Source organism: Dromaius novaehollandiae, chromosome 10, assembly GCF_036370855.1.
Source record: "Dromaius novaehollandiae isolate bDroNov1 chromosome 10, bDroNov1.hap1, whole genome shotgun sequence".
In the NCBI taxonomy this organism is placed as follows: Eukaryota; Metazoa; Chordata; class Aves; order Casuariiformes; family Dromaiidae; genus Dromaius; species Dromaius novaehollandiae.
In genome coordinates this window covers 4,317,344-4,341,801 of record NC_088107.1, presented here as the reverse complement: position 1 = coordinate 4,341,801, position 24,458 = coordinate 4,317,344, and the positions used below count along the sequence as shown (strand labels likewise).

Genomic DNA, 24,458 nt, shown 5'->3' with positions numbered 1-24,458 from the left:
TGTAAACTGGGCTGTGCTGCCCAGGCAGGAACTCTGCCTCTCTCTCTCTTGCTTTCTCCCTCTCTTAAATAAAAACTATTTCCACTGAAAATAAAGAGAAAAAGGTCTTTCTTGCAACATACAGAAGCAGTGAAATAGGACACTTCAGTTTCATATGAAACAGGCAAAGTGAAAATAGTCTGAATATTAACAACCTACATCAGGAAAACTGTAAAATACAGTATGACAATTAAGAAAATTGTCACCTTTATTTCTAAAAAAGAAAATATTTCAATTTTATTTTAGAATTGCCAGGCTTCTAGCCGGCAAGTCTCAAAAAAACCAAACCCATCCTTTTCCAGATATATTATTATTATTATTATTTACAAAGAAGCTAAAGTGTGCATGTGCTTTATGGAAAATTATGTAGACAAAGTCCCTCATTATATAGAAAATGACAATGAGACCTCTTATTTTCAGGATAAATCAGTTCACAATCTAAGTACCATGTTCTTGAAAATATTCCCTACATTACTTAATAGGGCTTACTATCATTGTCTCAATCTTGCAAATGACTCTGCAAAGAAAAACCCACTGCAACCAGACAGAGGCTCATTCATTCCCATGCATCGAGTCCAAGAGTCCACTCCATCAGTCTCTTTGCAAGCTTAAGACCACAGAGAGACCCACAACTGCTTAATATTATTCCTCATCATATCATGAACTATGAAAACTGAAGAAACATGTAAAATTCACTCCATCGTTAACACTTTCGCTCTTCCTTTGCTTTTTTCCAATTCTTTTCCTTTTCCATTTCAGCCCAGAAGTCAGGTCAGTCTCTTCTGGCTTACGCTCAGCTTTGCCCTCCCATTCTGTGCTACTGCCTCGTGGCTGGTGGATACTGGGGGAGATGTATATTTGTTTAAAGACAACTTCTATTGAAGAAAAAAATGGTGGAGCCAATTCTAGCTGTCTTAAATTTTCTAAAAGCACAGTGTCATTTCAAAACCCACATTCTCAGTTACATTTGAGTTGACAGTGTCCCTTTTTCAGCAAAAAATCTTTGTAGCAATACTAATTTCTTTCCACATGCCATTTTAGCCTGAGCACAGTTTTGACTCAAAACAATACTGAAAGATAATGGTTATGTAAAAACCCGCAAAAATGTGTTAATAATAAATAAGCCAAAAGGCATATAAAACAAAAAGCCAAACACTGGATACAAGAGATAGAAATCACATTTTTTCCATAAAATATAATTTCATTGCAAAAGCCTCTGTTAGTAGGCATGCCAGTCTGAAAAATAAACCCAGCGTTACGATTAAACACACAGCATATTTTCACAGGAGGTTGTGAATAACGCATTTTTATGTGTTTCTGATGCAGAAACATCATCTCTGCTCTGCGAGAGATTCAGGCATAAGCCGTTTGTGCTCTTCCTTCCATGGACAGCACTGCTAAAAAAGGGGACAGCAAAGAGTTAAAGTCTCCCCTCTGCAGAGGCCTTCCTCACTTGAGTGGTAGAGGCTTTTTGCTTCCTCTTGTGTAGGGGTGAAATGAATTCACAATACTTGATTCATACTGCAGTGTGGATCTAAAGAACAGAGGTCAGACAGGTTGAATTTCCAGTAATTTGCACAATCTAGCATGTTGGGACTCACAAGGACGTTTAACAACCAGAGTCCCAAAAGGCCTTTGTGTCTGGGGGACACTGATAATGCACTGCGTAGACAAGGCTATGCAGTTTCAAAGGTACCTTTCTATTCAGCTTCTCCTGCAAATCACATTATGATTTTGCCCAGAACTTTAGAATGACAGAGTCATCTATTTAGCTTCTGTTAAAAGCAGCTTCCTTCAAAAGGAAGCCTCCCTCAAAACAAGCACCACTGTGCTAAGCCTTAGCTGGGCCAAAAATTCTCCTATCATTGTGAGCAGCAGCTTGCTACGCAAGGCGACCTCAGGGGCATGACTGCACAGCCTCCCACCCAAAACCAGGCAGCACGTCTGGTACGGTGGAAGTGCACTTGTGTGTCCTGCTAGATAATCATTCTCGTTGATCAGAGAATACAACATTTGCAATGGGAAAGATTAACGAAAAGCAGCATGTGAAAATACTTCTAAGCCATTTGCATATTACAAGAGAAAACTATGCAACTCAGATGTGAAGGGGGAACTATTGAGCAGTCTCAAGATACTCATTACCATACGTGAAATCATCTCACTTGAAAACTATCCAACTTCTATTGTCTTGTTTTATTCCTCGGATCAAAACTAGTCACATGAATTCTTTCTCAGAACCATGCAAACATTTATTTTCTTGATAGTGAGCAAGGACTCACCCATCTAATATTCAGTTATATTTAATCTAAACCCTGCCTGCAGATGTATCTTAAACCAACAAAACTATGAGCAGAGCATGAACCAAAATGCCCTTGTATTCTCTCAAGCGGTTGTAGGTAATCTTGCCATTTATTATTTTTACAATATCATAATATAACTTGGTGCTTTTCAAATAAATAGAAGTTGACTGTTCTCTGCCTGACAAGCTTCCAGCTTAAAAGCCTGATTCTACAGCTCTTCAAAGAAGTGACACACACTGGTAAATCTCACTTAACAGACAGGTTAAAGAATCAGTTCCTAAATTACATATCTCAGCGATCACAGATTACAGCAACAATTGGCTATGGATAAGATGTTTATCATACACCTATCTTGTTAATTAGTTCTATTTTGTTTAATGTTAGTATATGAAACTGCAGAGGCAGTGTCTAAACAAATTGAAAAGAAATCTGCAAGAGATATTTGCAAAGCTGAGCAAACCTCAGTTTTTCATATCCGCATCACGAATTTGAAGTGGGGGATAGCACCTTCGGCCGTTATAATTCTGAAGGTAACTATTTTATACTACCGAATCTGAGTTTTCATTAAAAACAAACACAGAAGATTTTGCAATATTCAATCTGAAGTATCCAGATAAAATGGAACACTCATGGATTAATTATCTAGTAAGATAAACACTGTCATTCAGGACCAGAGTGTCTGAAGCCTCCCTCAAAGGGATTACATTCCTTTAAAAATCAGGGCCTTGACGCCTTTAAGGGAAAATCTTACTGCACTGGAAGTTTCTGCAGCTTCTTAAAGAAGGCGAGATTTTGGATTCATCTAATCTCCGAAATTTGCTCCACAATCAGATTGCATGCCATTTTTGAATACAGGCCCTCTAGTTTGCCTGATATAATTACGGAGCTCAGCTATATCCAGTGAAATGTTGTAACGCAGCTCTTTTATTAAATAAGAAAGTAGACAGAAGACACATGTAATCATAAAAAGATTGAGCGGGCTAATTTCCTGAAGTTTATTTCCTTTTTGTAACAAATATTTACTGTCAAATGTTTATTACTTTTACATTTGGATTTTTTAATACTTTATTGAATTAAAAATACCACATTACCATTGGCTAAAAGAGGAGACAGCTCTATTTGCCAATAATTTCTACAGCTAATGCCAATGACTAGTGCCAATTTTTTTTTTTTGGTTCATATTTTTGTAGACAGCTTTGAGACTTACAATACAAGCATTCTGCAGATGAGGCATGAGAAATACAAAGGTGAAAAGAACAAAAACTTCAAAGGTTTAAAAATCAAAGCTTATCACTTCCTGTAATTTCATTTCATTGCCTTCAATCTCCAGTTCAGAGTAGCATAACTGAATGCAGTTATTAACCTAAATTAATGGCATGTGACATTATTGATACACAGATTTCACAGTGTGACTATTAACTCTTAAGCACAACTGTAATAGAAAAATACTTCTAAATAAGTGCTTGCAACTTGCTTTTAATCTGCTGAAGTCTCCAAGGCTTTTCATTAGAAAGGATTCTAAAGTCCTTCCAAACTCTCTTTTCCTTTGGGAAACACTGAAGGAGTGATGGAGGGAAAGAACACAGTTTTCCTTGCTCTCTTAAGATGTCAAATAAGACGACTGGTGAAAAATTCTGGGAGACACAAACACCTGCTATCTGTGTCTAACAGAAAAGAACAGTGCCTGTTGCTTTGGTATCCTGGCAAGCAACTTCTCCCTGAAGCAATTCCAGATTGTACTACTGGACATGCCATCTCTGCATGATAAATGCTGACCACCTACCAGTGAGCTGACATTCTCATTAGGCACTGCACTATCCAGGAATGGAAAGGTTTTTTATTCCAACAAGAAAATAGCAAATATCTACTCCAACACTGGGCAAGCAAGGTGACACCCACACACATGAACGAACCCAAACCTTCCTGGGGAGACCCTGGGTTTTCTTTACAGACCTATATTCTAACACTTTGCTTCCAGTATAGTAGTCCTGGTGGCCCGCATTTTCTTGATGGATCTGGAAAGTACAACCTACCCAGATTCTTTTCTTATTGTTTTCATGTTTTATATTGTTAGCTTCCAAATCCAAAATAAATAAAACAGCAAATGTGAAACTAAGAGCATATTCCCAGGACTTGCATGTGTTCAATGGTTTTAGTCATTTGGCACGTAGAAACCTCGGTTATCACTGATTATTCTTTTCTTTGCTATTGATTTAAGATCCCAAGATTCTTCAGAATGCGACTAAGGGACAAATTACAAACTAGAAATGGTTAGTTAGTGACAGCTGGAAACCCGACTACTGTATGCCTATCTAGGACAGAATACCACCAGCTGGCACTGGTGATAGGACACAATGCTTCATGTCTTTCTTCTGGACAACTCCCAGTGCACAGTGGAAGTGAGCCTTTCTCCAATCCCTATTTAAAGCATGATGCAGACAAGCTCTGGTCAGAATACAGTATCTAATTATGTGCAAGACTTCAGGAAGAGTTTAGGTGCCTAAATTCCAGAGGACAAGTCGGACAGCCTAGTCTCAAATGTCATCTAGTTTTAGAGACACCAAAAATCAGTGTTTCCATTTTGCCAACCAAGTACATGGTATGAGCCATTGGCACCCAATGCCTGACTAAGCATCATGTTACTCAGAAGACACACAGGAAGAGGCTAAATTCTGAACAAATCTCCAAGTGGCCCAATTAAGCAAACAGTCATTAATATTTCCTTGGCAAAGAGCTCGAGTCAGCTCCTAACAACCCTGTAACGTCCTGGACGTGCCGTCTGCTGAAAAGTCCAGACAGTCATCTAAACTGAGTCTGTAGAAGTAAGCAGGCACCCCTGTGAGAAGAGATTTTCATCTCAGCTGAACTACCAGGATCTCTACTGAGTACTTTGTCACAACAGTGTCAAAAGGGAACTGGGCCTGAATTAAGACTGAGTGCAAACAGAAAAAGCTCTCCCAGTAGATTAACATGATCAATGTTGGGCAGGAGAGGGACCGCAAAAATATGTGCTGTTGACATGAAGGGCAGTGGGAGTGACTTATCAAGTTCACAGCAGCAGTACTAAACATGTAGAAAATCCGATTAACTAGTTCTGAGGAAGGTACAGATTCCTTCTATTCCTGAACACTTGACAGCTTTAATTTCACTTCCTACCTCATTTCCAGATGCCCCCCCATGAGCTCTTACCTCCATATTCTTACAGAATGTAGCATTGGTCCCAAAGAGGATCTGGCACTGTTCATCTGCACTGTAGTGCATTCCCGGCAGCTTGTGAGGGAGCCGCACCGCATATTGGCTTCGGGGGTCTGTTACCAGCAAACAGGTGCTGACCTTGGACCTGCAGAGAGCAAGAATTAAACGTGCCTTTAAGGGAAAGCACCTTTGAACTGCAGTGTTAGATCACTGCTGTAGAGAGGCTGACACTGTGTAAAATAGTGGTGACTTTCACAGTATCTTTCTGCAACCCTTCTGAATTGTTGAAAACTATGGATAGAAAGGTCCTTGGGAATTCACCTCCCCCACCCCAGGCCCCAAGGCAGAATCAACTATACTCACATCACTCTGAGTAAACATTTGTGTAACCTACTCTTAAAAATCTGATGGAGACTCTATTCTGCCCCCAAGCAATCTATCGCAATTTCTTCACTAGTCTTACAATAGCTAGAAAGTCTTCCCTCATGTCTCATCTCAATCCTCCTGGCTGAATTTTAAGCCTTTAGCTTCTTTTCTTATCCATTATAGACACAGAGGAAAGATTTTCCTTTTGTCTTTACAACAACCTTTTACAAACTGGAACATCGCTATGACATCTCCCCTCTGTCACACTGGCATCAGAGTGAGTTCAGATACAACTTGTTTTTCAACTTTGTGCCTGTAATGTAACAGTAATTCCCCATTTTCTTTCACTATTTCCCTTCCATCCTCCCCCACCTCAAATCTCCACTGTTGAGAATTTTGAGCCCATGCTGAACCCATTTCTAGCAACAGAAGCACTAGCCACTGTGCCAGACACTTTGACAGAGTTACTCTGTAGGTTTAAGACCACAAATACAGAGTTTGGACAATTCTAGTGCTTGCTAAAGTATCTGAGCATTAATAACCAGTGGGACAGAAATCCTTCTTGAACTGTTGAAGGGGATGAACTGAAACATGGATGTAGTGGAAAAGAAGTTTATAGTGAATTGTTTAAGACCAGCACTCACTGAGGAGTGAGGAAACTTATCGCAATTAACTCCCTGCAAAGTAAAGTTTCCATAAAATAAAAAGCATTGCCATAGCACAGCACAGCACAAAGCGGGTATCATCTTACAATGGAGAGGATTTTTAAGGGCTTCTACACACAGACTTCTGTCATTACAAACACAGAAGGTATTTGTTTGTAAAATGAAGGTGAACTGGGATTGTTTTTAAGAAGCTATCAGTATCTGGACAACTGCATGTAATTCTTCTACCTCTCTGCAAACCTCAATTTCAAATGGGCTACTGTAAAGGAGACAGATTCAATCTTGCACACCCTAATGACACACGCACATACTTTTTCTTAAGCCAAATTACTTAGACTTTCACATTCAAATAGCACCTTAGATTCTTGCCTGGGGTTTTTTGGTACTCAGCACAATCCTTACTTTAGGAAGTTTTCAAGGTCATCTCGGCTGCATGAAGACCAGGAAAGGTCACTGGGGTTCCTGCCCTTCACCCACTCTCCAGACATAATGTGAGACCTCCCTGCGCAGGACTGATGATCGTCATCATGGCTCATTCCCATGCTGTTTGATGGAAACAAAACAAGACAAAAACAATCAAGTCATCATGTGGATTTCTCATTTCCTATTGCACTTAGTAATGACATCTCAGCAATTAACAAAGTAGAGAACAGGCTGCACAATTAATACAGAATCATTCACCTATTGCTCTAGGTACCTGTTCCAAATCACACTTTTCTTGAACTTTTCCATTGTCTTAATTGTGCAAGGGTTTTAGTGTTTGTTTTACTTTTAGATATATATTCCCTCTCTGCACTGGTAGCTAACATTTTGCTTAAAGGAGCTGAGAAAAATATCAGCACAGACTTTGTGAAGTGGTGTGAGAAAAGACACAGTACTACTCCTGTTACCAAAGCAGAAGAGCTCGTAAGTACATCGGACAGAAATGTTGTGAATGGAAATTCAACATAGAAATACAAAAATGTCTACGATGTACATGAAACTTCTGTGCTTCGTATGGACTTTCACCTTCACGAAAAGTGAACCTGCAGAAGCAACGCAGCACGGCTGAAGGATATATGCTAGAATATCAAAGGTAGTATTTATGGTAAATTTTGAATTGGTTTCCCAGATCTAGTGGAAATGGTCCACTCGAACCATATTAAGAATGGTGAATAAATTAGTACTAGAGATGGGCCTGTTTTGCTATTGTGTCAATATAAAATTGGAATAATTTCACCGATATGAAAAGGATTTCTCCAAATCTGTAGTACTATACAATCTTGGATTTAACGTTGAAGCTGGTCCTTCTTTGAGCAGGGCAGTTGGATTAGGCGACCTCCAATGGCCCTCCCAACCTAAATTATGCTGTGACTCCATAACAGCAATGCTCACCTAGGAGGCTGAGGCAGAATCAAGCCCCCATTTTTGCAAGCACTGAACAAACAAGGGACAAGGCTGCCCCATGCCAGCAGGGTCAGCAAGGAGAGAATGTGACCTACTCAGCTAAACAAGCCATCTAAACAAACAGCACCAATTATGTAATACAAATACAGACTGAGGAATTCAAACACATTGAAGTGAGGATATCAAAAAGCATTCGTAAGTAGAAAAATATTACTTTAACCTCCATCCACCTTCCCAGTCAGGACTCTTCTATCATTTGTGGAGTTTCTACTACTGGGCTGCTACTACAAATCGCTCTTAAAAGGCATCTCTTTCTCTCTGTGCATGCTAGAGCAAGGTGAGACTCCTCCGCTGAAGGTAAACCTTTTTGCACAGCCCCCATGGTGACAAGGAAGGGATAAATGATGTGTCCAAGTTCACCCGCTTCATCAGCGAGAGAAACAGGAAGAGACGTGCAGCCTCTTGGCCGGCAGTGCTACGCTCAGCCCTTGGTACCACGCTGCCCAGCAGCACAAGAGCGCTGCGGAGTTTCCATCCTACTGATCATTAAAACCATTTTAAAAATTGTACAGAATAATAACATTTTGAAAGGTTCACATCCTTCCTTCGATTCCAGCGTGAAATGGAAAATGGCTTTCAAACAAAAGGTGCCTCATAAAGCCTGTGTCACTTTCTAGCAAAACAACTGCTGTCACCATTGGGTTGAAGACTGCTACAAAACCTAAAAGCTTGGATTAACAGCAACTCACCAAGTCTCCAGCTGGCTGGATTGAGCAAGCCAAGAGCAGTCCCTTTAAATACAGTGTTGGACTGTTTAATACACACAATTTCTCTACAAATCACAGGCTCCCATATGCTTTTTGACTACACTACGCTTTGCTTCTCTCCAGTTTTGGGCCTCAGCTGTTCAAAGCCTAAACACAACACACATTTCTAGTTGCCATGAACCAAAACCCGCTTCAGCAGCTTGATAATTATGGCTTAGATTAAACCACCATTTATGCCATTTTTAGCTTACAGCGAAGATTAAATGGTGGAGTCTATTATTTTAGGTTTATCTCCAGGGACATTATTATTTCTAGCAAAACTACATTTAACCTAAGTTTTAGACTCAGAAGTTCATAGTTATTCTTGTTTCTAACCTTTGTGGGTTTTGAAGGCAGGAGAAACATTAACATGAAGCATATTTTGTTTGATGCATGCAGGAATAATGTAACAGTCTATTAGTAACTCTGACTTCAAAACAGAAAAGAGTGAAACTCCTGCTCCACTGAAGTGAATGGGAGTTTTGCCATTAACTTCAATGGAACCTGTATTTCACTCACGCTGCTCCTACACAGAGAGAAAACTTCTCACTTGCTGTGAAGAAAGTTCTAGCAGTATTCCTCCAATGCAAATAATCCCATCTAAAGTTCATATTCCTAAAAGTCAGGAGAGGAAGAGCTAAGCCACTGCGCAACAAGGCAGGTAAAGCTTGCTGTAAATCTCCTTGGGGAACACTTGTCTGTCAGAAAAATCTAGAAGGCTTGTGGGAATGTAGCAATCCCATTAAACTTTCTGACAGAATCAGGCAGATTTCCAATCTGCCTGCCTTGCGACAGCCACAGCGCTCAGACCCTGGAAGCCCCTTAGAGTCACGGCTCAAGTTAGGGTCCTTCAGGTTTCTAGTAGTCTGGGCTCTTGTGGCACGGCACGAGACAGTGCAGGCTCAGGTGCTGACCACTTCCTAAACGGCCTCCCAGATGGCATCTCAGGAACCTCAGCTGTCCCACCTGAAAAAGGTGAAAACAAAACATCTTCCTGACTTACCAAAGTGTTTTTGGCTCCCTGATTTTCTTTTCCACAAAACACCAGTGTTTCTGCTAGAGTTCCTTAAATAAAAAATGCCTTAGCTTTCTGATTAACTTTATTAATTCATTCTTTGTTAAACTTGTTGAAAGTGGGATTTTTTTGTTTGCAAAAAACAAGGCCAACAGTTACTAATTAGTATGTTCCTGTCCTTAGTTTTATTTTAAATGTGACCTCATGCAAGACATCTGTCTGGGAGAACTGTTGAGGCTAAAATTCACTACTCTCAGCTTTGATTCTACAGGAGTGTTTGAGACAGAACACAATCTCTACAGAAACTGAGTTAAAACCCACATCTATTACAGGTTATTTACCTATGTCTGAAATTCTTTCAATTTTTACATATGTAGAAATATACAACCTTCTGAATAATTCCTGATCTTTGAACAGAAATCCTTTAAGAAGTTGTTAGCATGGAGGAATTATGCCTGAGCTATTTACATGAAGCAGTAAAGGAGCTCTGTTGAAGCCAAAAGAGCTATGCAATTTATATTAGCTTTAGATTTGGCCTCAAGGTACACAGGCAACCTCCCCTGGCCTTTCAGTGATGAGTTTCTAGTAGAATGAAGCCGGTAACACCTTTGCAGCCTGCTTTAATTGGCAGTGCAGAACTTTTCCCAGCGTCTACTTTACCTTACAATGACTCACTTGAGGAAAGGATTAAATGACCTGCAGGACTAAGGCATACCCAAGCTTGCTAACACATTCTTTTCTGAAGTTCAAGGGTCCCCAGCTACACCAAAGGGAATGTTTTTTTCCTAAACACATAGTAAATGTAATGCCATGCTGATTCTTTTCACTAATGAATAGTCCCCCCTCCCTTTTCACCAGAAATAAATCAGGCACTAAACAGCAGTGTAAGTGCTGATTCAGTACTTCACATTTTCTTTGTGATCATCTAATCTTACCTGCTATTCAGAATTCACATGGAATCAGAAGCAGTTAATCAGTCCCTTGAAATATCCTGCCATGGGAAGTTCTATTCTTACATGAACAGACCTTGAAATAAGAGCTGATAAGAATGGCTCTTAGATTAGAAGTAGAAATGTTAAAATGGCACTGCAGTACCCTGCAGACCTGTGGTCCTCTGTGCTCTCAGAGTCATACCTATCAGCAGCAGCAAACACATGCTGCATATTACCCTTAATACCACAAAGGCATCACAGCTATTACTGATGAGCACAACTTGATTTCACCTTGTGCTGTTGCCATCACAGTTACTAACTCCGCTCTACGTACAGAGTGAATTTCAGCCTTTGGCTCCTCCCGCGTTCTCCTCCTGAAGACGAGACTCCACAAAGGCAAGGAAGAAAAACTTGGGCTGTCAGCTCTTAAAGACAGTCCTTTTATTCTATGTTTATTCAGAGTGAGCACAACGGGACTCAAACTCCAGCTTCTCTTCTGACACAAATAATGCAGTGGTTACCAGTTAAAGACATTAGTGTGGCACAGAAGGAGTCCTGCAGCAGATTTATTGTTGCTCATCATATGCGAGTCCAGAAACAAGCTGACTGACCAGTTTGACTTCTGATCGTCAACATAATCACAGCAAGGCAAATTTTTTCTGGAGTTACACAAGGCAGCAATGACAGATCTCTTTGATGCTGTTCTTCGTACAATGACACTTTAATGTAGCATTACTATGAATAAAAGATAGTATGCAATGCCTCAAAGCTCTGGCCTCTCTGAAGTCTGTGCTCCTTTCCAGGACACTATTCTCATTTGGAGTCTGCACAGCAATCGGAACTGAGTCAGGACGCCAGGACTGCACTCCGGGCCTGAGCCGCCCAACTTCTTGGGTAACCCTTTTAAGCTACATGCAATTAACAGCTGTTTGTTTTCCCACAGCGATACTAAATGAATGCACTTGCGTTGTTTGTTTCACTCATTAGCAAAGCTTCTCCTTGAGACAGTTAATGTAACTAAACTGCTTTGTTTACCCTCGGTGCATTTTACAGTGTTTCCTGTTATTCTTTGAAAGCCTGAGCCAAAGCCCACCAAAGCCTGTAGAAAGCCTCCTACTGCCTTCAATGCACAGCGCGTTGCACCTCCAAGTTAAGGTCATGTATACAAATATTCATCAGAACTGCTACGGCTCTCAATAGGTCTCCTATTAAAAGCCCCCAATCTGAATTTAAGGATAATACCAAGGGCCGGAGGAAACTGATTTAAGAGATGCTTTAAATTTTTTCAACAGCTGCAACTTTGTAGTGGGTAACAGACTACTTGAGAAATCCCCAGGATTACCATCGCACACTCCCCCACTGGTGGGGGGTGATTATGAAGTGGGGGCAAGAGAAAAGTTTGACAGAAAATTTCATTTGTAGCAAAAGAAGGGCTCTTCAGGAAGAAAGAGGGTGGCAAGTGAAGTAAAGAACTATGAGGAAGGGAAGCCTGAAAAAAAAAAAACCACACCCAGAAGCGGAAATCACCATGAACTTTTACAATCCCTCTGTTTCAAATAGGCGCTTCAGCTGGCTGCTGATAAGATGTTCTCTGCAGCCTCTCTGTGCAAGCCAAACCTTTCCATTTGTCTGCACATAATTCAGGGTGAGTCTGATGCTGGTTCGCTTTACAAATGAACAGCACTGGGGACTAGCAAGGCTTCCCAGTTCCACCTGGCTGTCCCCTCCACTGCTCATCCAACCACTGCATGACACACAATTGCCCCCCACACCATGTGCACTAACCTCAAAATGGTCATTTCTCCAAAGGACGATGAAACATGCCATCCAGCTACCAAGAAGGGAACGAGGACAGCAGTCTATCCCCTCTTTCACTTCTACAGACCAAAAGTCAGCAGGAGAGCCTTTCTGGTCCAGAAAGATCAACTCAGACTTGATGCAACCGTGTAAGCTGGGCAAGATATTGGAAAGTTGTTCCTTGGGGCAACTTGCCCTGCACACCAACACAGACTAAAATAAAGGGCCTACTACAGTAATGTCCCAAAGACAGCCTGGGACAGGAGAAGGCAGTGATCTCTTACTCTTAGTGAAAAGCTCAGTGGTGCTACTAAGGTTTTAACGTTCTCGGTTGATCCTTTGTTTGCTGGAAGCATGTTTTCTCTACCTGTGTTTATAAACAGGAGGATCTTAGGATGCAGATGTGCTCTAAAGGGATCTGTTTCTGCAAGGCAACAGTGACTTGGTAAGAGTTGTAAGCAACACCAGCAGTTAAACAGCACAGCATAAAGGTTGCTGGTGGCTTTCTCAAAAGAGCATATGGAGACAGTCACTCCCTGTGACCCAGCTTGCCATGACTCACCAGGGGTAATCTAGCATTAACCGCAGAGCCAGGATTAGGCATGAGTTTTCTGTCTAAATCCCACTGGAGCAATACAAATGCAAACGGATGACAGACTGGACAACATACTCACGTAGTGCGAGAGGGAGGGGAGAAAGGGAGGTGCAATCTTTCGGCTCTGGCATTCCAGTGTGGGCAGGATCACAGCGCCACATGGAAAGCCCGCTATTTAGAGGCACTGTGTACGCAGAAGCCATCTCTTCATCCATATGAAGGACACAACTGAAGAACAAAATTCCTCCCCCTTCCCACTTCCTCGTTGGGAACGGTTGAGAAGGGAGTCCTGCCTCTACGGTCCATCCAATCTCTGCCACAGAGGAAGATGCTGGTATGGAAGAAGGTTATACAGGGTGCATGGCTGTCTGCTGAGAACATTAAGTATGGCCATTAAACTCAAATCGATATAGGTCACTAAGCAGAGAATGTACGTCAACAATTCTCAGCAGCTACTGACTTGGGCTGGATTTGAACCAGCAACTTAGAAGTAGGAGACGGTATATCACATAATCAAGCCTGTGAGCCATCCAGTCCCAAACTGAGTTCAATGTTAGGAATTTTTATTAACGTTTGAAATTGAAGCTGCATCACTGGAAAAATGCCTACTTCTGAACTGGTTCAACATGTTTAACATTTCAATATAAAATGCTGATATCTTTCAAGTTATGAGGCTTCCAACCAGTTGAGAATAAAGGCATAACAGAGGCAGAAGTGAAATGAGGTTGCTCGTTAAAGCTGGAATTATAACAGGAGCTGCAGTGCAAAATGAGGACAGCAAATTTGAGTGACCTAGGAAGGTGATGCATGTGCAAAGCAACCAAAGAGAGGCAGAGACAGCCAGAGTGGTCAGAAGGGAGTCCAAGTGAGACTTGGATGGAGGGCAAACTAACAAACACTAAGGAAACACACTGGGGTGAGCTGAGCTGGGGAGGAGGCAATGAAACAGCTTGCGTAACCTTCTTACAAAAACAGCGGTCACTGGGACTGTTGGCTTAATGGAAAACAGGCTTTTTCACCTTGTGCTTTTCAAACACGTAAACACAGTGACTTAAATATCTTGACTATTTTAGAAACTGTCAGGAGGTACTTCGGGGGAGTTGGAGGGAAGATGACCCTATCTGAAGCATTTTAAGAAACAGAAGATGGTCATTTTGTATGTAACATTATCTAGGACAAGAGGGTTAAGGACGGGTGCTTAGCTATTGTTTTTTGTTTTTTGTTTTTTTTTTTTTTTAAATCAGGAGAGGCAACACTTAAAGGGAGCCATGACTACTGGACTCTTGTTTTCATAACCAAGTTTATGTCACTCTCCAATAATGAAGTAACCAGACATTTTATATGGTTATCTACTCATCAAACAGCCAAGAAGTCAACAACAGGGAGTGAGAACACATGAATGCCTATGGTGAATAGCAGTGTGGAAAGCTGTGGTTTATTCAGCTGCATGACAGATCCAGCCCTTTATGATATGGTTTTCATTTAAAAAGAATTAGCTCTTTTGCCACAGAATCTGGAAGGCAGCAAGTATGAGCTTGCAAGGCACGGGACAGACAGCACACGAGAGACTGACATGGCAGGAACAGGAACTGTGACATTTTACTCACCCAAACATTTCTTCTAAAACTTTCTGCCCATGTGGTACTAAGGTACCTGTAACAGGGCCAGCCAAACCCCACAGACATCAATGGCAGTCATTTTACTTCGTTTGATGGAAGTTAGACCAGGGCCATGAAGAACAGGCAAATCATCTTATGACTTTCTCCCCAGCAATAACATTTTATGTCCATACTATCGACTAGTTTGCCTAGCGGACACTTGCTCACGCAGTTCTCTCTCGAGAATCCTTGCCATTTTTGCAGACCAGCTGATTCACAGCAGACAGTGCCCAAGGTATTCAAAGACTTCCTGGTAAGGAGAAGGAAGCCAACTGCAACGTGGCTGAACACTTACCCTTCCAATAGCCTGCCCCCACTGCATCTGATTTGTGGATGGACTTTTCCCAATAGAGCAGCCTTTTCCTCAAAAAGCCTCACAGTGTTTCTGAGGAGAATCAGCAGGTCCGGGGAGTGCAGGGATTGGTGTACCAGGTGGCAGGAAAAGAAGTGTTCCACCCAACAGAAAGTCCTAGGAAAAGCTAAAAGTGGTCAACATTTCTACAAATAAACTTAGTGGAAACTCCAAACTGAAGAGGTAGCATTACCCAAGAAAACACACATCATTTTCATCTTAATGTCCACTCCTTTTTGGAGTCCCAGGTAGCATCTAAGACAAATCTCTAAATGTGAGAGTTGTCAACCACAGTAGCTCCAGCAGCAAGCATTAAGACTTGAAAAGGACTGTGGGAACATAGCAAAGTGTAAACCACTTAGTACACCACTGTCCCAGGACAGATGGGGTCTTGTCCTGCTCAGGAAGACTTAACAAAGGTGCAAAGTAAGGTACAACCAACTCCTGGTTTTCAGGGATGAGCATATAATAGGCAACACAGTGCACTTCCTTCTTGTGTAAGGACTCAGAAAAGGCCACAGTGGTCCAGACTGATCATGGAGATGCAGAAGGGGATTTGGCTAGATACACACCGGCAATGAATGTATAGGAAAGTATCACGCAATGAACCCAATTGCATAGCTGCTGCCCAACATCACAGGGGAATGACTAAACATGCTCCCTCTCTGCTCCCACACGCTCCCATGAGAATCAGGAGCCCAGCACACTGAGGCTTATATTAACAGCTTCACCATCTTTTGTGTGTAAGAGCTCCTCTGTGAGCGGTATCTGTTCCAGCCTCTGTTAGCCCTATGGGCTTCAAAATCATACTGCATGTAGACTCCCAGCCCCTACACATCCATAGAGCATTATACCATCTCCACAGAAAATGAATAAATAAAAAAATAAATAATAAAAAATAAAACTTCCCTCAAGCTACCAGTGAAGAGACACTGGCTACTGGTAATGATCATAGCTGAGTTGTGGTTACCCTAAAACAGGAAAAACGTTATCTCAGGGACAAAGCACAACTTCCCCACGGAAACATTTGCACTGAGCTGCTCCCTTGCCCTGCATAAGATTTAATCCATTCTTTGGATATAAAAAATTCTCTCTCTCTTTCACTTGCTTCAATCTGGTTTCAGAAGGCAGGAAACTGTTGCAGAAGAAGGAACACAGTGACTATGAATGGAACAGAGCTCAGTGGTGGGCAGGGAAAGACTCTGCTCACTTTCTGGGGAGCAGAGACTGCTGTACTCCATCTGCAGTTCCTTGTTTGCAGAAAGCACTCTGGTGCATCGCAGAAGTAACATGCTGAAGGATAACAAGCTGTTTGCTTTCAGCACTGCCTGCAGTGAGAACGAGACCTCTGAAAATACGAGATGTATTTTCTCAGAAGATGAAAAGGAATACAAATTTGTAGGGTGGAAGAGAGACAAAACCTCAGGGATAGCTGGGTGGGAATGCCCACCCACTAGGGAACCAAGACAAAGACATAACCTCAGTAAGCACAACTGACTTGTCTGGGTAAAGCCCTGTCACTCAAGGTGTTATCAGTCTAAGGGGAATCTCATGAATGCAAACAATCAAGTACACCTTTCTAAAACTCCTGCGAAAGAATTCCTAGGGTCATGCAGAGCTATGATGTGAACTGCAGCGGGTCAAACTTGAACAAAGAGATTCAACATGAAACCTCCTAACGAGAGACAGAAATGCCGGTGGAACACATTTGCCAAATGTGGGCAACACAAGTAACCACAAATGTCCCACACTCTATGCCACCAGGAAGCCACCCACTGCTGTGGGCTGGGGGAAACGAGGCAGCACAGGCAGTGCACTGTAGGAGCCAGGAATGCTGGCTGCCTTCCCAGCATGGCCAGATGAATTCTGCACTCATGGAGGTGGGAAGGAGGAGATGGCCAACATCAAAAGACAAAGAGGCATCAAGTAACTGCAATGTATATAATTCTACCAGCATCGAGTCTTCTGAAGTCCCCAGAGAAGCCAGAGGATGTGTGCTTTATGGTTCCCAGTGCAGCAGAAAGGCCTGTCCATAGGAAAAATATTTTTCAGCTTTTCTTATTCTTACTAGTGTGGCCTAGGCTGAAAATTGTTGTGGGCCTGCAGACTGCATGCAAGAAGAAATCCATCCAGTGGGACCATCTTACACTGACTTGTCAACATGACAGGTGACTGCAGCAGACAGTAACAAACCTGGGTACTCTCTTCTGCTTGAAAGAACGAAAAAACCTTTTTCTGGACAGAAAACAAGTTGCACAGGAAATGCGTGCTCCAGTTCTACTACTTTCATCTATAATCCACCAATGGATCAGTCTGCAAGAGTCAGACTCCTTCAGCTGAAGAAATGTGCTATAAAGACATGACACTTTCAGTGGTATCCTTGCCACAGTCACGTCCATCATTCAGGTGTGCTCCCCATCCTCAAGGGAACTTTGTTTCTGCTTAGGCTGCTTCTATCTACCATCTTGCTAAACTCTTGGGATTTTTTAATAAAGGAGCAGCTGGGAAAATAATTCATAATCCCAAAATCACCTGGCCTTGGCTGTTCAAAAACTATTTTAAATGCTCAGCACACAATGTTACTTTGTCTCCCTCATTTGATCAGCAGGGAGAGACTTGGTATCAAACAGGAACACGACAGACCATGGCTTGGTATCAAAGCAATTTGGAAATGATATGTTCAGACCAATCCAGACCAACTGCAATTCTTTGCGCAGCGAGGGTGCCTACAGACCTTGAGGCTAATGAAGCCAAGTCTGCTTTCGTATTGCCTAAGAATGCCATATGAAAAAAGAAAAAGTGAAAAGGCACTTGAAAAGAGATATTCTTGCTTTCAGTGACTCTGGCTTGAACATGTTAACGTGAAGACAAAGAGAAGCAAAAAAAAGACTGTCATCTTCATAAGAAGGTATCTCTTTAGAGGGTCTTTAGCTGAAAAGAGGTGAAGTTTGCATGTCATTTAACTGATGACAGCTTTCTGGAGACAGCGTAGGAGTATTTCTCAAAACAGAACATGTGATTCTGTTCACCACATTGAGATATGCTGCCTGCAATAATGTATTTTGCAAACCTGTTAAGGTTACTTCAATAAACACTATAAAAATTTCAGGATGAGCTGCAGGGATGTTCTGTAGCGTTTAGTGTTCTGTTAAGAAAATATGACAACATTTTTCTAAGTAGAAGTTTTTTGTTTGTTTGTTTTAAGTGAGAGAAGCCTCAGGATCATGTCTGGATTAGTATTGAGGGGGTATCTCTAACAGAGTGAAATAACGGAGAGAGAAGTAAAATATAGCCAGTGGAGAGGAGGACAATTAAAAATGAGTACATGGGAGTTGATGTTTATGCACACTTAAGCAGAAAAGCAGAAGATGCAGTAGTTATCATAATGTTCCTGTTGGAACACCCAGTTCTCTGCGTATTTTTTTAAAGCTACAAAATGCATTTACATCAAAAATCCACTGCTGATGCCCACAGTACCTCATAATGAATACTGGGGAAGAGTTCTGCCCTCTTCGGCTAAATCTATCCCATATTACACAGCAAGCAGCTCTACTTGAGATAATTTGCCTGTTGAAAGGTGCTAGCAGCTAGCTAAGTGGAGAAAAAGCAAGCTGTCTTTTGTCTTTAAAAGAAAGCTCCTTCTCCTAAATATAAAGACTGCCTAAACTAAGAAGCACACAGTTTGTAGGGAGCATTCCTTTATCTTCACTAGCTTTAATATTTATAGTTAAAATGAACATTAAAAACACCAGGTTAGAAAACCTGCCTTTTCATTAGCTCTCTCTGGAGTGATGACAGCAAAGAGCAGGGTGGTAGGAAGGGAGCCCATGTGCAGCTGGTGGGAGAGACAGGTGGGCTCTGAACTCTCACTGGCAGGTGACAGTGGGCTACCAGGGGACGGGCATCAGAAACTTCTGAAAGGTCAAACAGTCCTGTGTGTGGATAAAATCTGGCATACAAAATGAATGGCCGGATAGAATTGGAGCAGAGAGGGAAGGCATAGTAAAAAACACTGATTTTTAGCACTCAACACACTAAACTTATTAGTGCCCAGCAGGAAGGAAACTTTTCAAGTAAGGAAGACAGTGAGAATAAAGCAGTATGATGAGACTTTTTGTTCTGATTTGCTTTACCTAGACAAAAACAAAAGCAGAAAACTGAGAAAACTGTGGATTATTCTTCTGCTTTTTGGAAACTGGGGTTCAAGTAAAGACACAGATGACAAAACTCCCTGCTGGTTTGGATTAAGCAGTGGAAAGAGGCCCAGCGTCTGATGTAGGGAGGGTTTTACAAATGGGAAGGGACCAGTGAGAACAAAGAAGGCCTGTTTATTTCGTCTGTCTAGTAACCTCTTCTCACTAAATTTTATTCCCCAACACAACTGTTGGCCAAGAGGCAGCCAACCTTGTTCCACTACAGTGCAACCTTCCACTGACATAACAGTAAAGAGAACCACAATTTTAGAGGCAACAACATTTCCACTGGCATCGCTGCTGCTGAGTTATTACAGAAGGCTTGTCCAAGTGACAGTCTGGGATTTATCACCTTCTCCAACTCTGCAGTCATTTTCACCTGGAACCTGTTGAACTCAGCAGGCCAGGCAGACAGCCTGGGTTACAGGCTATTGGAAACCAACTGCTGGTGGAAAAGTAAATACTTCTGCTAGATTGCTGCGCTTGTATAAAAACAAATGCTTATTTGGTAAATGGCACTTGCAAACCTAATATTTCCTGTGTTGGTGTGTACTGTAGAGGTTGCACAATGAGGACTTGTACAGTTCCTATGTTTTGGGTCACTGGGTGCGCAAAGCTGTTGCCAACAAAGCCAATGAAGTATGAAACCAGAGCCCTTGTAGCAGGAAGCATATGCAAGATTTGCCAAATCATTACAGTCCAGCTATTTAACGTGGCCTTGGCTTACTCAGCAGAATAAGCCTTCGAAAAGAAATACATAGCTGGCAAAGCCACAAAGCTGTTGATTAAACAAAAATTGTGTTGTCTGGATATTTCTAAATGACTGTTGTTTGCCTGTTTGGTGCAATTTTATGTTAAGTAAAGCTGCACAAGATGCTCAAAAACAAAGAAATTAGCGGGACTCAGACAGAATATTGCTTCACAAGGGATTGCACAGACATGCTTTACAAAGCGTAGAGTAAAACCGTAGACACCCCTGCCCAGAACCACAGAAATGCTTGCCACAAGAGTCCAGAACGCAATGTGAGGTGGACATTCCCACGACCTATTCCAATGTGGTTCCACTCCAATGCTGTAAATAAACTATCAAACTTTGAAGATACAAGGGGAAGAAAAGATACGTATGGTAGGGGAAGGTACCCCATCATAATGCTAGGATTAGCAGGTTCAGCAACTGCACCTTTAAATATTTTGCAGTTTTACATAAAATCACACCTACTAGCCAGACAGTCTGACACATGAGGCTATTCAAACCTCTCCATTTCTCCTTCAGAGTCTTTTTCTCCTCTGTTTGATTTCCCCAGCATTTCTGCCTTCTCCAAATTGTATTCAGTTTCTACCAAATGACCTCACTAATTGCATCTCACATTGAAACTGATGATCCACGAGCACCCGAGCATGGTTCTGATCCTGCTGTCTGTGCAAAACCAGCTTGCCCAGCCAAGGTTAATACACCAAGGATATTCTCCTTCTGGAACTCAAATTAGCTCATTCAGGTATCATGTATTGTATTATGCTGGCCAAACACACCTTATGCTTGGTGGTACTCCATCACTACTTCTTCCTCAACATCTCAAGTCACACCACCCACTCCTGCGGAAGTCTCCACTGAATTTTTTATTTACAAATGTTCGGATCTAGATTTACCTTTGATTGCTGCTTCCTTGTGATTAACTTAGGTGGCACAGTTCTCAGAAAGTTATCTTGAAGCTACTGTTATCCAGTTACTTAGGTACAGTATAGATTTTTGTGTCTAAGGCAGAACTTTCAGTATCTTACTAAGCACAAGAAATATCTCCTGTAGTTTTAGGCTGTACCTACTCCTCTTTCAAAACCAGAATGTTATTAAATCATGGTTTAGGCCAGATCAGTCTGATTCTGACATACAAAGAAACCTGATGAAATAGACAGTGTTTCATTATGTCCATTTGGAGTTGTACAGAGAAGGGCAACTTAACTGTGAAAATGTGCTTGCAATTATCTGTGGAAGAAGAATGAAACCTGGGAGGAGGGGAACGAGAAAAGGGAGCCTGGGAACAGAGAGAGACATTCCACAACAGATTTACAACACAAATGGCAGAAAATAAAATTAGCAGCTCTGGGGTGGGTACAGACTGCTGCCAGCATTTTTGGCCAGCCTCAGTGTATGTCTACACGGCAGTCAGTCACTCCCAGGAATCCTGGGACTGCACTGCACTGGGATGGAGACATACTCCGGTGAGATTTAAAACGAGGTGTTCTGGCACTAGCAGAATATAGAGGGGGCAGTAACTGCCTTATACAAACTACACATCTACTCAGGAAGTCTTAGAGCAGCAACACAGTTACTAGCACGTGAGCTTGCTAGAGTACAGCTTGCATGGGACTGTCTCCTTTGGGATCCAATTGACCCTGATTTTCAACCCCTACAAATGCAGACATGTGAGTGCCACACAGTCTCTTTTGCAGTATGGCCAAAGCAGCCACACAGGCTTTTGTAAAGGCACAGAGGGAACTGTGCCACAGCTCTCCACCACAAGACAGAACTGCAGCACCATCAAAGAAGTATATCCAGTCACAAGACGGATATCTTGTCGGATCGCCACAGGCTACATCCCTGATCCATCACACAAACGCATACTACCCTACAGGTTGGCCATGTCTTGTTTAAGGTCTCACTTTGGTAAAACATTCAAGTACAGGAATGAATACGAGGCCTGTGGACTTTGATTAGCGAGTTTCAGTCAGGTGGATCTGCACCCCGGGTGTGATGGGTTCATCACTGTGTGTGGACTGGATGGCAGCACTGGCATCCACAGAACAAAACAAACACACTGTCAGGCGTACTCATGGTACCCTTTCCCACACCCTTCTCTGCACCTGGTAAGGGTCTGAACCAATGCCAGAGCTTCCTGTATGGTGTAGGAACTCAGTACAAAGAAAGGGAAAACAGTTCAGCACCTGTATGTCTCAGCTCCCACCCAGCAATGAGCTGGAACAGCTTCACGACTTCCTGAAAACCCCAGACAGAACTTGGCGCTCGAACCTGTCCAGCTTCTTGGATGCGTTGTGCAGCCTCTGTGCTGTGCAGGTCCAGCATCACTACTACAGCTATCCATGTTGCCTGGTTGCAGTGAAGCCAGGGTCTGTCTCAAAGAGTTAAACAACAGCAAAGATCAAACTGCAGGCAAACAATAGGACTCCAATTCCCATTTGCACATGGGTTTAGCTAGGACTGTTGGAGTGGCTGCTCTCTCCATAGCATCAGCGGCTGATGGGATGTGCCCTTGATCCTCAGGTGTTAATACCAACAAGTCAGACCATAAATTGTAGTGACTGGACAGCAGAAACCTGGTCTCTGCCCTGGAAGCAACAGTCTCTGGCAGGAGAGTGAGGCCAACAGTTGGGCAGTATTTCCTCTGTCTACCTCAGCTAACTCTGTGATCATGACTGATCATGAACAAGACACCTCAAAGTTACAGCGCAAAGGCCAACATCAACCACATGAAAAAAGTTATTTCCTTCTAGATACCTTTCTAAAGCAGGCAGGTACAACATGCAGGCAGAAGAAAGTGTGTTCTAGGTATCAGAAACCAGACTATTCCAGCTCCCCCACTAACTCATCCTGTGACCAAAGGCAAATTATTTAGCCTCTTGCTGTTCTTCAGTTTTTCTGCATCACATAAATTCCCTTAAGTCCCAGATGAAATTCTGAAGTGTTACTACTCATAATTTCAACACGCATCAAACATTTTCTACCCACTTACAAACAGCACTACTACTGAAACCCAAGGATGTAGAAACAGCCTGCAAGACTGTCCAACCCATGCAGCCACGCAGGCTGTGGTGGTGTCCACACACTCTGAATGGTCCCTCTTCCACTCTATTAAATTCACATTTCCGTGAGGACCTTCTGAGTTCCTCCCCTTTTCTCCCCTCACAGTCTTGTCTCTCTGCCTGAGCCCCGCTCCAGCATTGCCATACCCAGCACCTCTGTTTAATCACCTACCTCACAAACACCATCAACACTCAACCTGTACATAAAGGAACAGCAAAGCAACAAAGTTAGATACAATAAACTGTCCTTTACAATTGGCTGTAAAACCTTAACTTGTTCCTCTGTGGGCATGTGTTAGGCTGGAGTCTCTAATTACATGATGAAATACTACCCTTTGCCTCATTCAGAGGACAGAGGGACTGGAGGTGAAACTGAAATTGTCCAGATAACCCTGGAGCTGAGATTTCGGTGCTTCTGCAAGTTTGATTCTGCAACTTTAGTAAAATTGCTTTTAATGTCTTTTAGGAGGTAAGTAGTAATTTGGGGATGGATTGCTTCCTGGCAGTTAGTTTGTGTACTTTTGCAATAGCAAAGAAGAAAAACATTCCACAGAAATTCAGGTCAGGGACAACATGCCTGATAAAATGTGGGACTAACTCATGCTACCACTACATTTCGAGCATTTGCAAGGTCTGCCTTTTTTTCTACGACTGATCTCCCTGTCAGCACCATAACACCCTAGGAACCTACTGGTGGTTGCTTTGCTCATACTTCTAAAAATCTGCTCTTTAAAAATGCTATGAAGAAAGCCCTGCATTTGCCAACACTACAGTGCAGAGGGTCAAATGAGCAACACAGAGCAGAAAAAGAAGGCCAGATGGGAGCTTTTATGAAAAACAGGTTTAAGATTTAAAGTTAGCCAGGTATAAACTATACTCCTCTGCCTGCATCAGTAGAGCCAGTGCATTCAAGGTTAGACTATGGTGAGCTGCTCTAAAGAAAACAGAGGAGGCTGGGGGGGGGGGGGGGGGGAGGGTTCTTTCAAAACAGCCTTCTCAGCTCCCACATCCTGCACCTAATTGTCATAACCTCAGGGTAAAACTGGAAGATTTGCAGCAAAGGTCCCTCCATTTCTTACGGCATTTCCAGAACTGCTGCCCTTGCACTGCTACCATGGTTTGCCTGACTGGCTACACTGCTGCTGGCTTCTTGCTGATGGGAATCACAAAACAGACTGCTTAAGGAAAAGAAACTGCTTTCTGTCAGCTTAGTGTGCACTCTGCAGATCTACCTGACTGCTCAGATCTGTGTCCCATTTACTCTGGTGGGTCCCCAGGTTCTACATTAAACTTCTCCAAGTTTAATGGAAGTTTAAAGGCCAAATCTTTACACCTTGCAGGGA

General features: G+C 42.3%; 1 protein-coding gene across 3 annotated transcripts in view; it reads right to left on the bottom strand.

Annotated features, from left to right (window-relative positions):
* The window catches only part of ADAMTS17 (ADAM metallopeptidase with thrombospondin type 1 motif 17), a 201,787-nt gene that overhangs the window by 97,269 nt on the left and 80,060 nt on the right, over positions 1-24,458 (bottom strand). For all 3 annotated transcript variants that reach the window (XM_064517899.1, XM_064517900.1, XM_064517901.1), the window contains exons 9-10: positions 6,968-7,108; positions 5,529-5,679 (exon numbers count right to left, since the gene is read on the bottom strand). In XM_064517899.1, the coding sequence (XP_064373969.1) occupies positions 5,529-5,679; positions 6,968-7,108 (292 nt within the window). The remainder of the gene's footprint in view (positions 1-5,528; positions 5,680-6,967; positions 7,109-24,458) is intronic.